The sequence below is a fragment of the Dermacentor albipictus genome, chromosome 8, assembly GCF_038994185.2.
Source record: "Dermacentor albipictus isolate Rhodes 1998 colony chromosome 8, USDA_Dalb.pri_finalv2, whole genome shotgun sequence".
NCBI classification, from domain to species: Eukaryota; Metazoa; Arthropoda; class Arachnida; order Ixodida; family Ixodidae; genus Dermacentor; species Dermacentor albipictus.
The window spans coordinates 69,623,095-69,637,863 of NC_091828.1; the positions used below are offsets into that span (position 1 = coordinate 69,623,095).

At 47.6% G+C, this 14,769-nt stretch overlaps 2 protein-coding genes across 9 annotated transcripts in view; both read left to right on the plus strand.

Moving 5' to 3' along the window:
- LOC135914491 (multiple epidermal growth factor-like domains protein 10) overlaps positions 1 to 11,879 on the plus strand; it is a 164,316-nt gene extending 152,437 nt beyond the window's left edge. For 6 of the 7 annotated variants that reach the window (XM_070523573.1, XM_070523578.1, XM_070523575.1 and 3 more), the window contains 2 exons: positions 6,717 to 6,869; positions 11,722 to 11,879. In XM_070523573.1, the coding sequence (XP_070379674.1) occupies positions 6,717 to 6,869; positions 11,722 to 11,779 (211 nt within the window). In that variant the 3' untranslated portion in view covers positions 11,780 to 11,879. The remainder of the gene's footprint in view (positions 1 to 6,716; positions 6,870 to 11,721) is intronic. The other variant, XM_070523574.1, reaches the window with a different exon arrangement.
- The window catches only part of LOC135914492 (kielin/chordin-like protein), a 584,091-nt gene that overhangs the window by 210,909 nt on the left and 358,413 nt on the right, over positions 1 to 14,769 (plus strand). The gene's annotated exons all lie outside the window — the stretch shown is intronic.

Below are 14,769 nucleotides of genomic sequence, written 5' to 3' on the forward strand. Positions count from 1 at the left end.
GGGCGAGCGTCGTTCGCGGTCAGTCACGCTACGTCGGTTGCGCTGCGCCAGCCGAGATGCCATCCCCTCTATACTTCAACGCGCGCGCCGTAGGCTGCTATCTTCAGAGCATGCGCAGAAGGTTCGCCAAGTCGCACGACGTCCGCAAAAGCCGTCTGCGGAGTTGTGTTGGCGCCTTTTTCTTCGCGCGCAATGAATTGTGGTGCGAGAGTTCCGCCGACTACGACGCGCGAATGGCTCCGGAGCCATATCGGCGCCGGGCCCGTCGGGGCGCGTTGGAAGCCGCCGGTTACGTTAGCTGCGACGGTGCGCCCGACTATAGAGATGTCGTTTTCGCTGACGTGACGTAGCGTGCGCGCGCGCGCGCGCGCGCGGCCGTTACGTCGGACTATAAACGGCCCTTAACGTAACCGGCGGCTTCCAACGCGCTCAGGCGGGCCTGGCACCAATTTGGCTCCTGAGCCATTCGTGCGTCGAAGTCGGCGGAACTCTGGCCCCACAATGCATTGCGCGCGAAGAAAAAGGCGCCAACTCCGCAGATGGCTTTTGCGGACGGCGCGCGACTTGGCGAACTTTCTGCGCATGCTCCGAAGATAGCAGCCTACGGCGCGCGCGTTGAAGTATTAGCCCCGAGAACGAACACGAGCGGCGCTGCGAGCGCCGCTCGCGTGACGTCAGGGCATGGACTCGCGCCTGTCGTCTGCTACAGTTCGGGCGTTGTCCGGGCGCTTTCTGCGGTGTTTTCGTTTGTTCACCCTCGTTCTCTCTGCTTGTATACTTATGGTGGCCGTCTCAAATATATTTTTACGACGTCTTCCTTTGCGCGCATAGACAATCGCAAAAGCATAGCATATAGGAATCCAGTTATGATACCATACCTGCCGCGCTGCAACAAGTATGTCACAAAGTTGGCTATATATGACTTCTACAGCAGTCACGTTGATTTTATTCCGCTAAAACAGGTTTGCTCACGACGAGTAGTTCATGGTATAATATCGAATTTTTGCATTTCCTCACAGAAACGCTCGGCAGTAGCACGGGGACTTAACTAATACTGGAGCTCTACACGCATCACTTGCTTCTTTACCTGCTTGTCAACATTAGGCGGTTCTTCACGTGTTTATTTTTTTTTAAGCGGCGGAAACTTGAAGTAAAGTTAATGAAGGCTTACAGCTATTTACAGAGTACAATTAGGAATGTACCAATATATATTCCCTTTTCCGTGCTACACGTTCAACTCACTTCTTTAGAGAGCGTTTGTTAATGATTAATAATGTATGTTATGTTCCTCTTTTTTTGTCTATGTTATCTAGTGTATATCATTTATTTATTTCGTTGCTCAGTGGTTATGGTGTTGGGCTGCTGAGCACGAGGTCACGGGATCGAATCCCGGCCACGGCGGCCGCATTTCGATGGGGGCGAAATGCGAAACCACCCGTGTGCTTAGATTTAGGTGCACGTTAAAGAACCCCAGGTGGTCAAAATTTCCGGAGTCCTCCACTACGGCGTGCCTTATAATCAGAAAGTGGTTTTGGCACGTAAAACCCCAAATATTATTATTTCAATGCCGCAGTGTGTTTTGCATTGTTATTGTGGAAATATTTTACTGTTCTTTCATATATTGTATAACTGCAATGTTTTATGGCCACTATATAAATGTAATTTATATGGCGTTTGATGTGTTACCCCATGCAGCCATATTGTACCTAAGGGGGTGAGGTTACCTCAAGCCGCGTCTGTGCGGCTTTTTTCCCTCATCCACCTCCATTTACCACTCCTCTGCACATGTGTGTGTGTAAATGGAAATTAATAAATCAAATCAAATCAAACTCACTTGAGAAATTTACTGGTGCTTGTAGCTTGAGGAATATACATGACGAATCTGTTTGGCGAACTGACACAGGCTGCTCGGCCCAATTTTTTTAGTGAAGCATGCCTGCTGGACCGCATAGCTGCAGCCAGAAAGACGTCGAAGCCTCAATGACTAGTAGTATGGGACATATTCAAGATATCGAAATTCCCCTGGTGGAGGGTCAGAAATCAAGTGAAAGTATATGTAAGGCTTGTGGTGCTTTCTTTATGAATGTTTGCGGCTGGATTGGAGCAAACTTAATTTAGCCTTAATTTATGTACCGACGAAGCGAATTGTTATCCGTTTGTATAATTAAATAACGCTGGATCGAGACATCGTGAGACAGAAGGTGCTTGAATTTTCCTTTTGTAGGCAATCTAAGCTACGGTGTAGTAGCTCGAGAATACTTTAGCCATTCCAGTTGGCGCTGTAAAAAATGCTTTATGGTTTTAATTCGAAGTTGTAGTGAACTGATGGGTTTCGCGAACATAGCGTGCCTCGCCATACGGACAGTCGATTGCTACCGTTACGTGATCAGCTAGGGGTGTGCCATATTGTCGATAAAGGCTACTGAGGGCCACTATGAAACACTTCATCACATTCAGTTGAGTGGCTCTCGATCTTAACAACGAAACTTTTCTCTCAGGTGATTGCTACTATGGTGTTTGTGAATTAACTATGTAAATACTCTACGTGACGCGCCGTCGTGTTAGCAGCCATGAGCAATTCGTTTTTTGGAGGCTTGTTTCAGAGGGGGATGAAAGTAACAGCAAACTTTTTCATAAGAAATGCGCGCCTAACTATTTTTTTACGCAACAATGAATGGTCATATTTGAATAGAACAACACACCAGAGTAATAGGAATCGTGATGACAGCCTCGCTGGGCGGTGTCTTTCTAACATCGGATAACATGTTGATGCCAATTACCAAATTTTTCTTCCACGTAAAATGCAATGCCTCTCATAGCTAAATACTAAAGGAATGTTAAGTGTTTAGCGAAGCATCGTACACAACTTCGCGCGTTGAATTTGCAGATATTCTTTTTTTAGTCAAAATTTACCGATAGACACGGCGCATATATGCATTGCAAAACCTAGTAGACCCCTTTAACGCTACTTAGCTTGCGATATCCAAGCCGCAAAGTTTCTCGACTCACACGCCTTTGAAGTGGAAACTGTGGTTAAGGTATGGCAGCTGAAAGAAGCCGACGTATTCTTCAATACGTACGGCTCGAGCCACCCATACCCCAAGCATACACGAAGGGAACGAGCGCGCGCGGCAGCCGAGCGAGCCGGAGCGAGCGGCGTCCTGGCCGTGACGTCACTCGCGAGAGGGCGCCACTCCTAATTCTCGGGGCTAATAGAGGGGATGGCATTTCGGCTGGCGCAGCGCAACCGACGTAGTGTGACTGACCGCGAACGACGCTCACCCGCGCGCCGATAACGTCGGTCTATAAACGGGCCTTTAGGAGTAGCACGACACCACTGCGCAAGCGCTCCGTCAAGTGGCTTTTCTCGTATTTCGCGGGCTTTGTTTGCAACCCGGAATAGATAGAATACGTGAGACTTATCGCTCAGGAAAGAACTCGATCGGTGGTTTCTGAATGTGCTCTACAAATCTGCGTAACATACTTGTGCTCCTCAGCCTATAATAAAAACTTCGGTAATTAAAATTAATTCATTAGTGAGTTATGGGGAAAAAAATATTTGAGTTACTATAGGCTGTTGCGAAAAGTATGAGTTCGGTCCAATTAGCATCGGACGCTCCTTTCATTTTTAAATTATTGGCTCAACTTATGTGGGACACCCTGTATACAGTCAATCTGGGTAGCGTGGCCTTCAACCTTATGTCTGTAACAAGCTTTAATTTTGTTTTTGCTTTTTTTCACATCCTAGGACGACCCCGTGTTCACACGCACTTCCTATCTCTGATAAGCAGGGAAGCTCAGTTAATTGCGACAGGGGTAGTGTCATGCCTATCAGACGCTACGTGCGCTTCCCATGAACTTTGTGCGCATGCGCTACTCTTGCTGAGCTCGTCGCTTCGCGCCGTTACCAAGCACAGGCCGGCCGGCCAGTCGACGCTGGCTCGCTACTGCGAATGTAAACTGTAGTGTTCTACGCATACGTGTAAGTTGGCTTTCCTGCAGTGCGTTTCCGGCGCTAAAGGACGTATCAGCGACACATAGAAAGCTTCGCTTTACCATCCTTTAAATTTCTTCCGAGCAGGGCGGAATCGAACCCATGCCACAAGCGTTCCTCGCAGACACCCACCCTATGCTTTAGGAGGGTTGCGCAACAAGTACACTAAAGGGCCGTTTATAGTCCAACGTAACGCGCGCACGCTCCGCTACGTTGGCGAAAACAACGCCTTCTATTAGGCCCGCTTATAGTCCGACGTTATCGGTGCGTGGGCGAGCGTCGTTCGCGGTCAGTCACGCTACGTTGGTTGTGCTGTGCCAGCCGAGATGCCATCCCCTCTATACTTCAACGTGCGCGCCCCGTAGGCTGCTATCTTCAGAGCATGCGCAGAAGGTTCGCCAAGTCGCGCGCCGTCCGCAAAAGCCGTCTGCGGAGTTGTGTTGGTGCCTTTTTCTTCGCGCGCAATGCATTGTGGTGCGATAGTTCCGGCGACTTCGACGCGCGAATGGCTCAGGAGCCATGTCGGCGCCGGGCCCGTCGGGCCGCGTTGGCAGCCGCCGGTTACGTTGGCTGCGCCGGTGCGCCTGACTATAGAGGGGTCGTTTTCGCCGACGTGACGTAGCGTGCGCGCGCGCGCGCGCGCGCGAACGTCTGAGAAGCGCGTCATGCGTCAGCCGAGCGCCTCTCTCACGATTCTTTCTTGACACGCTGTTAAGGCCAAGATATAGTCCGGCGTGCTCGGCGCGCCAGGCCGCGGCAGGCGAAGTCGGATACGCTGCGCTAGCGACGCCAGGGGTGCAAGAAATTTGCTTCCTCTACAGTTCGGCGTGCGCAGCTCGAGGCTGGCGCCATCTGTGCGTCCGGGAGCGCAACTTCACCGCCGCGGCGAACAGCTGTTTACATGGCGCATGCGCGTCGTTCGGGTAGCGCGCGCGCTTCTCGTTCCGCGCGCTGTTTGTGCGCTAAAATGAAAACTTTTGCGGGAGGGCGTTAACTTGTCCTGACAGCCAGAAAAAAAAAAAAAACATAAGGTTTTACGTGCGGAAACCACTGGGCTTCTTTAACGTGTACCTAAATCTAAGCACACGGGTGTTTTTCGCATTTCGCCCCCATCGTAATGCGGCCGCCGTGCCTGACAGCCAGAACATCGCACTCATATTGCTAGTACTTCGGCTACGTCAAAAACGGAAGCGGACCATGTACGTACATGCGAAAGCTATTCGACAAGCGCCCTCAACTCGGCGACTACCACCAGCTAGTACAGGAGCTGCGAAATGCAGCTTACCTGTGGCGACACCACACTGCTTTCGTATAGCTTCCCACGCGTTGTTCTTGCGCTCTGTGTCGCGGTGGTCCATGCGTTTCACATCGTATACACATGAAAGGTTGCAAATCGCTTCAAGCAGGCGTCCTCACTCGCGCTGTCATCCCACACGGATGTTCAAAAAACCACAGCCGCACTGTCAGTACGCGCACCGCAGGCCGCCATTCTGCCTTCTGCTCGCTGCCGCTGCAGGGCGCAGTGCATTGTGGTCTAGCGGCAGCCGCGTGAAATAGAACACGCTCTATGTCCGCGCCGGCGGCGTTGTGCTCGCCAAGCGCGCCTAAGCACGCCGGCTACGCCAGCACGCCGGACTGTAGAGTGCGCGCTTTTCACCGACGTCGCTTAACCGCGCCGCGCGTGGCCGCGCGCGCGCGTTACGCCGGACTATATCTTGCCCTAGACTCCACACGCATCACCGCGCCCTGCATTCTGGAGTCCACGCGCAGAATTACTTAGCGGCGGTGGCGCTAGATGGCGCCGAGTGTAGGCTCTCGCTGAAGCACATGCCTCATACGCAATAGGTTACGATGATGGCACTACGTTGTGTAGCTGTATTCATTCTATAGTAAATGCATTACTGTATACAGTCACAGTGAGGTGGGTTCTGTCGAAAGTTTGTGATTGAAGAGTGGTGCACACCAAGTGACACAAGTTGGCATCAAAGCGGTTCGTTGAAGACCGGAACAAACACGTCACGTACGCCGAGACCCAAGTTTCTCCAATGAGTAGTCTTTAACCATGTTCTCGCATAGCCGGCAAATGCTGCGCCCAGTGACCCAAGTTACCGAAAAAATGGTTAGCAACTAATACAGACAGACAGAAAAATCATTCCGGAAAGCACGTGAAGTATCCTAAGAATGCAAATCGCAATAACGAGAATTGTGTGAAGAGGCCTCCAAAGCGAAACAAAAAGTTCGCTAGCCTTACGCGTTTTCTGCTACAGAGAATGCGGAATTTGAGGGTGTGTCTGTGGGGGTGGTGCCAGGTTGGTGTACTTGTGCTTTGGAGAGCCTGCTGACGCAAAACATCTTGTCGAAGGGGCCCCAAAGCTCATTTCAACACAAACTTTTTTCCAGAGCCTGCTATTTACTGTTATTGCAGGGCAAAACGATGGTGTTTTTTTACACCTGCGAAAAATGGACGTCGTAAAACATTTCTAGTAGAGAAATAGCTGGTCCTTCTCGGACTTTGTAGTACGCTAATCTAAACCCTAATAATGACGACAACAATGTATACCTAGAAGCACTATGTATAAGTGGCCAGGCGCATAGCCAAGCCGCATATATGTGGAGAAAGGCAAACATTATTTCAATATCTATGTCACGTATTTCTGCACTGGAGGATGTCCGCATGATCGACTCTCAGATATTGCAGTAAAACAACTAATTACCTCCACAGCACTGACTGCGCCAAGTGCAAGTGTGCAAACGGTGGTAAACTGTGCACCTGGCCGGACCGCAAGTGTGAGTGCATCAATGGGAGGTACTACTTCCCTGGTTCCAAGCAATGCGTGCGAGATCCTGAGGACTGTAAATCCGACAGCTCAACAAGGTGAGATTAAAGGAAATTCTAGGCTCCTTAAGGAAGCGGATAGTGCGATCGTATTGCCAAGAACAGTTCACTAGAATCAATTTTGTAGGTCATTAGCGTAGCGGACAGTTTCTACTACACGAGCGGGGCCAAGGCAAGACGTCGCTGTGCAAACGACAGCCACCATGTGTGGACTTGTCGCCTTTGCCTCCTGCCCGTAAAATAGTTGCGGCTCTCCAGCAGTGATCCTGAAGCCTTTAACTACGTCTTTCGAAATCAAAAGCTTCTGGAGAACGGGCCAGCGGTAAAAAAGAAACAATACCTGAGTCTTTCTGATCAGTTTGAGTTGCCGCGTTCGCATTTCACGCTTCACAGCAGCGCATCCCCTGACGTTCATCCGATTGCTTCTCCTGCGGCAAAGAGTATCTTGGTTTTAAATGGAGTCAGAAAAAAATTCGCCTACGGTTACGATACTCTCTAATGCGAAATTTTAGCGCAGATATATAGGTGTTTTCAATGCGCGATATATTGACTGACGCGGACAACCCGCCTCGTGCGTCACGTTGCGGAGGGAGTGATGTGTGCCTCGCTAATCGGAAGACCGCGAGAAGCGGTGCCTGGGTGACGCGCGGGTGCGATTAACACCAGCCACCGCAGACGGACTTCCGCTCTTGCAGCGCTTTGTTTCCATACAGACAATGCGTGCTACCCTGACGCCATCTCGTAATCATAGTCGCCGCACTACGCTTTTCTCACGCTTTCGCCGTACCCTTCTCCTCCACTTCGCGCCCCATGATTCCGCTGCACCCTGCTCCTCCGCTTTCGTTCTCGCGCTTTCTTCGCTATCGGAGCCTTTCATCTCCCGTTGCGCTCGACCGGAGGAGTATGCTGGAGGTAGACTGTATAGGAGGTGGCCCAGTAGAAGCGAAGCAGGGCTGCTCTGATGCTGCTGGGACGACCCTCTACCTTTCTCCCTCCTACCCTCTCTTTCTTTTAATCCCATCTCCCGCACCCTGCTAGCGCTGAGCCGCGCTTCTGCATGAGCTGCAGAAGATAGTGCCAGCCTTTCCTCCTTCCCCACAGGAACCACTTCTCTCTCTCTCCCTCCCGCTGCGCTCCGCGTTCCCTTTCATTCTTCGCCATGTCCGTTGAGTCAGTTACGAGGGACAACGCCGACGCCCGCCGCGAGAACAGGCGCCTAGGAGCTGCGCTCTCTAATGCACTAAGAACGTAAACCGTAGTTGGAGCTGCTGTTATGATGAAATGAAACTTGTGAGCGATTTTTGAGCTGCATTCACTACGGTGCGGAGAGCAGGACGTTTGTGGGGGGACGTGATATATGCAAGGCCACACCGCACAGTCCATAGCATTAAAAATATGTCTAAGAAAGTCAAAACAATATTCAGCATGGAAGCCAACAAATGGAAACATACTGTGGGATGTAAGTTGGATGAGCAAGGCGAACCCACTGAATGTAACAAATCCAGCGCGAATATGCCACCTTTGACAAACATTCGTTCACGTAACGAAACGTCTCTCATCCTGTCCAAGGCCATTTTACCTCAATTTATTCAGCGTTGTGTTTATTCTTATCTTATTCCTTAATACTGCGGGCCATATGCCGGTCTGAGCAGGAATGTAATTGCAATTATTAAGAGAAGGAGAAACACACGCACACCCAAGGCGCACACGTCCGGCAAAATGTTAGAAAAAGCACCGAAATCATCGCGCGCTGTACTCATATGACACATAGTACAGCAATTTTCGAGACAAGCGTTAGCAATACAAAAGGAGTACAAAGGCTTCATCAAACTTCTAGAGTAAGAAAGATCCAGTGCGAAACTGTGCGTACAGAGAAACTCTGGAGGCTTTTCTTTTTTCGCGAGAATAGGTTGTAGGAAGCCCTTCTATGTGCGGGCACGTTGTTTGTCTGCTGATGGACTAAAGATGTGGAGGTGCAGTTATTTTAGTCTATCCATACGTAATGTACCGCGAGGATTTTATGCGTCTTAATTTCCGGCATGCAGCTAAGGCAGGGATACTATCTGCACTCATCATTTCATTAGGAGAATATAGCCTCTGATATATATATAAATATGAACTAAACCACTTTATTATGAAGCCTTTTTAAGTGCTAGATATATTTTTACTGTACGGGTCCTATACGACAGACCATGGAGTATTGATCTAATAAAGGCATCGTGCACTTCGCGCTTAACGTTTAAAATCACTATTGCTGGGTTTCTTGCAATAAGGCACACTGTGGTATAAAATTTTTTAAACAGGGATGGAGTACCTCAGACAGGCTGGCCAACGTTTCGACAGGTGGACCTATCTTCGTCAAAGGCGAAGATAGGTCCACCTATCGAAACGTTGGCCAGCCTGTCTGAGGTACTCCATCCCTGTTTAAAAAATTTTATACCACAGTGTGCCATTCCATCTGCCAGCCCCTTTCTTGTTTTTGCAATAAGGCTGTAATCCTTTAGTTGCAGTCGTCGTTTTGCAAGCACGTTTGGGCAGTCATGCTGCAGCAGGCGTTTCAGACACCAAAACAAATTATTAATATCTGTTAGAATACCCGAAAGCATAGAATCTGTTATAATTTCTAGCAGCGATAAATGATCGGAATTTAAAACAACGCGAAAGATGGAACACCAGTAAAAGAAGGATACAGACACGGCGCTAACTCTCAAGGTTTCTTCTTCACAACCACGCAATATACAGGGTGTCCCAGCTAAATTTAGCCAGAATTTTCAAATGTGCGAGTGCCACGTAGCTGGTCAGAACCAAGGTAATGTTGCTTGCCGTCGATTAGACATAATCAGATTATATTTTTTTTATTCTGCCTAATTACCTAATTAGTCCTAATAAAGTAATCAACTTCTCGCATAGTTTAATTAGAATAAAAGTGTCAATGGGAAAATTGAAGACCGACGTGAAAGACTCCCGATACAGCTTTCTGTTGCTCAATACGTGCTACATAAAAGCGTTTTTTCCGAACGTGAAAGCAGCCCGCAAATGCAAGCAATGTTGCCGCGCGACTGGCCGCTCGAGGCACTTCTACATTAGCATATACGACCCGGCATAAAACACAGCAAGCTCTCGTGCATAACCTTGTTACCTATAATAATATAGTAGGCAGTTATTAAAGCTTTTTCTTTACTAGGTTTGTTTTATATCGTCCGAATAGGCTACAAGAAGAAGTCTTGTGATGACCACGTCCCCAGGCAAATGTACGAAAGCGTCGCCATCAAGGCGTTTTTGCCATCAGAAAGGTCTTAGCCTACACTGCCAATAGCAGTCAAATATATTGTAGCACCATTGCAGCAGTGCGAAAACTGCCTTCTCAGCTTGCGGCGAAGGGACGCCATGTAATGTGGTTACGCAGTTAATGCAATTCGACAGAATCTGCGAACTCGCACGGTGACGTTTATGAACTTCTGTTGCACCGCCCCTATCAACAAGCACGACAGCCTTGTTACTGGTAGGAACTTTTAAATTTTTTGTTATTCCAGATGTACTGCTCGTAAAACATCTTGCTGTTTCACAAGTATGTAATATTTCGCCGTATATAGCAGTGATCAAGATTCTGCTTTGAACACTAAAACCAAAGAAGCAGCAAGAGATAGTTGAAGAATGTGTCTTGTGTATGCGTGCCCGTTTATTTAGACTCTCCACCATGATCTCCGGTATACTATTTAAAGCCTATTATGTTTTGGTGTAATCTGTTCTGCGTAGTTCAATGTTCATTGAGCTCAAACGTAAATCAAGTGCAACAATATATATATATATATATATATATATATATATATATATATATATATATATATATATATATATATGTATATGTGTGTGTGTGGTTGTGTGTGTGTGTGTGTTTGTGTGTGTGTGTGTGTGTGTGTGTGTGTGTGTGTGTGTGTGTGTGTGTGTGTGTGTGTGTGTACTTAGCCTATTTTTACGTCCGCTACAGGACGAAGGCTTCTCCCGGCGATCACCAATTACCCCCGTCTTATTAACCGATAACAAGTGGTGCCTGCTAAATTCCTGATTTCAGCACCCCGCCGAATTTTCTGGCGTCCTCGACAGCGCTTCTCTTCCCTTGGTATCCATGCTGCAACTGCGATGGTGCAAAAGTTATCTGCGCTGCAATGCAAATGCAAATGTAAAACATGCAAGAGCCACGTAGCTGGACAGAACCAACGTGTGGTTGTTTGCAGTCACTTTGAGGTACTTAGATGATTTTTTGCATTCCGCCTAATTACATAATTTGTCTTAACTAGTCAACTTCTCAAATAGTATACTTGGCTGAAAAGTGACATTGAGACAATTGTAAAGCATAACCAAAAACATTCGATACAGCTTTCTGTTTCTCAACACGTGCTAGATAAACGTGTTTTTCCGAACGTGAAAGAAGCCCACGAATACAGGCAAAGTGTATCAAGCGACCAGTCATGCGGAAATATTGCGTTGATTCCCGGGCTCCTTCAACGCACGGAAAAACACTTTTATGTATAGCACGTATTCACCAACAGAAAGCTGTATCGGAAGTTTTTAATGTTGCTCTACAATTTTCTCATTGACACTTTTTATCTATAAGTAATATCTGAAAAGTTCAACAATTAATGAAGACTAATTATGTAATTAGGCGGAACGCGAAAACTGTGCTTAGTACTCCTTGTCAGTTTCCCTTGATGATTCGATCTTTTTCAGGTTGCTGGTCACGTTTACTGTCAGTTCTCCTGAAAGCTGAAGTCAAGCTGCAAATGTCTTTCTTAAACGTTTCCCAAAAAGGTTGAATTCGGGGCCCCTACTTCTTATTCCTCGGTATCCTTAACCACTGTATAACTTTTTGAAACTATTTGTTTCCTTGCAGAAGAAGAGGGATCGAAAGCAGGGCGACAGACGTGATTATCGTAGAAGATGACCACTGATGTCCATCGGGGCGCCTGCAGGCCGCACAGCGCCAAGCAAGTCACCAACGCAGAACAATAAAAAAAAACTAGATTTCTCGCAAATAAACATGCGATTTAATTCGCAGTGTCCTGTTTTTGCGATAGCAATTATGCGAACACACTAAGCGCTTTAACACCAATTGCAACTCTCGCTATATGGACTGCGCATGCGCGGCCCACGTGCGCTAGCTATATATATATATATATATATATATATATATATATATATATATATATATATATATATATATTTATATATATATATATATATATATATATATATATATATAAATATATGTCGGAGTGTGATTGCTCCTTCACTCGGCCATATTCGCATGAAAGGGCCCTAGTACTCATCGTGCATCTGGAGCCTCAACCAGCGCACGTGGGCCTGTGGGCCATATATATGACGTGGACGACGAGCTCTGTCTGTGCACTTCGCCCGCGACACAATTGATGTAGGTTATGGGTACGCGCAGTTTTCTCTGCAAGTTTACGCAATCACTCCAGGTACTCTAGGGACAATAACAGCCACCACATCTAGAAAGAGCCGACGCCTGCGTGGACTACTAAGCGAATTCGGTCTCTTATGGTCCAGACTGGAATGAATGTCGACCACGACTAAAAGCCAGATGAACCAGACTCGCGTTAGCTGGTCTCATATCCAGCTTTAGTGGACACGTACCAACTAGCGCCCCAAGCGGCCCCAGCACGAAGCTAGCGCGTTTTCAATGGAACGAGCGGGTTTTTCGCAAATAACAAATGCAGCAGGTCGATTATCGAGAAAGGCAGATGACAGACGTGTTCTGGAAGACAATCCACACGAGCCAAATGCAGTGATCACTCTATGGCACGTAAGAATTGTGTTCCCACAGCGGTTAAATATTTAGCAATGGAAGCCTATGGAAACGTCGAAAATTTGTACTCGATTTTCGAGGCAAGAACCGTGGCTGTGATTACAACACGGCTTCTATCGTAATACCCAGTGCAGTGTATGTAGTCCGGAGACTCAGCTTTCGATTGATGCCTAGCTCGATTCTCCACACATGCGGTCACACTGTTCCCAAAAGCGTTTTTCGTAACACTGTCGGGAAAACTCACGTGGTATCTATTAAAAGATGAGCGTACCAGTTACCCAACTCTCGGAAGTCATGGCTGAGCGGTAGAATCGCGCGCACCTTCAGTCCCGCGCCGCGGTGGCCGCGGTTCGATTCCCGCTTCGTACTTTCCTTTTAGCCGCATAGGACCTAGTTTTGTAGTCTCTCACTAGCTGGCAGAATCACAAAACCCCACATTTGCTTTCGGTTCTGGTTTTTCAGCGTCGCAGGTTTTTTTAAAGCCGTATAGGAATTAGATTTATAGTCTCCCACCAGATGGCAGAAACACAAAACTCATGATTTGCTTTCGGTTCTGGTTTCCCAGTCGTTCTCTTGAGATATTACGTTTTCTATTTTTCCTTCCTAAAACATAGCAGTGTCGTGTTCATTTGTCAAGTCATCGCATTTATGAAGGTTTTATTCATTGGACATCATAACTAGAAGCTTGCGCATAGCTTTGTGCTATGCAGAAAAAAACTTTCGTGCTTTGTAGCGTGGAACCTTGCAAAAAAAAATGGCTATTCTTATTGCGTTCTTCTCGAAGGTCTGTTTTCTTCGACTTTCGCCTCTCCTTTATGGCACATACTCCGAGCGAATCAGGCCCACCTGGGCCACAATATCACCCGGTCGCCTGTGCCATTCCTATCCAACATTCGTGTGGAACAAAGGGTCTGCTAGGCTGAGTCGCTGCCCGAACGTTAATTATTTCGAAAGATTCATCCAAATCAGAAATGCACCAACTAGGAGAAGATGTGCAGCGCGTGGATTAATAGCTACTGTTAATGTGTTCTCTACAGCCAAGTGGTATGAATCCGCAGGTGTGGCCGTAAAAAAAACCATTTGAACAAATGCCCGTGCTATGTCTCCCCCGGTCGCTCTACAGAGAAGCTAGCTTGGCTAGCCGTCAGTATTTAGGATCAACGTATGGCGTCCCGCGTTCGGGATATTTGCTTTTAATGCGCAGCATTCTTTGTCGAGTACCCCAGCAATTTGGTAGCAAAATCTTGCAAAATCGTGTCTGTAACGCCAAAAAACTTGACGCATTTCCCATATGAATACACAGGTCTTTATAAAGAGGGTTGGGGTGGCCAACTTGAAATTGTAAGTGGCATCAGCATAAATTTGGGTCTGATACAGGGATGGGCCAAGTTGAATTTCGTAGTAATATGGGAGTGGCCCAACCTAAATTTGGGGTGAATTCGTAATCAGCCAAGCTGAATTTTAAGCTGATATGGGGGTGGCCCAGCCTAAATTTGAGGTGATATAGGGGTGGGTAAGCCTAAGTTTGGGAGAATATGGGGGGTCGGCCACCCTAACCATGGGAGTGATTGGGGCTGGGCGAAGCTGAATCGAGGGTGATATAGGGATCATCATCAGCAGCAGCAGCATAGTTACGCCCTCTGCGGAGCAAAGGCCTCTCCCATACTTCTCCAACTACCCCGGTCATGTACTAATTGTGGCCATGTTGTCCCTGCAAACGTCTTAATGTCATCCGCCCACCTAACTTTCTGCCGCCCCCTATTACGCTTTCCTTCCCTTGGAATCCAGTCCGTAACCCTTAATGACCATCGGTTATCTTCCCTCCTCATTACATGTCTGGCCCATGCCCATTTCTTTTTCTTGATTTCAACTAAGATGTCATTTACCCGCGTTTGTTCCCTCACCCAATCTGCTCTTTTCTTACCCTTTAACATTACACCTATCATTCTTTTTTCCATAGCTCGTTGCGTCGTCCTCATGTTCAGCAGAACCCTTTTCGTAAGCCTCCAGGTTTCTGCCCCATGCGTGAGTGCTGGTAACACACAGCCGTTAGACACTTTCCTCTTGAGGGATAGTGGCAACCTGCTGTTCATGATTTGAGAATGCCTGCCA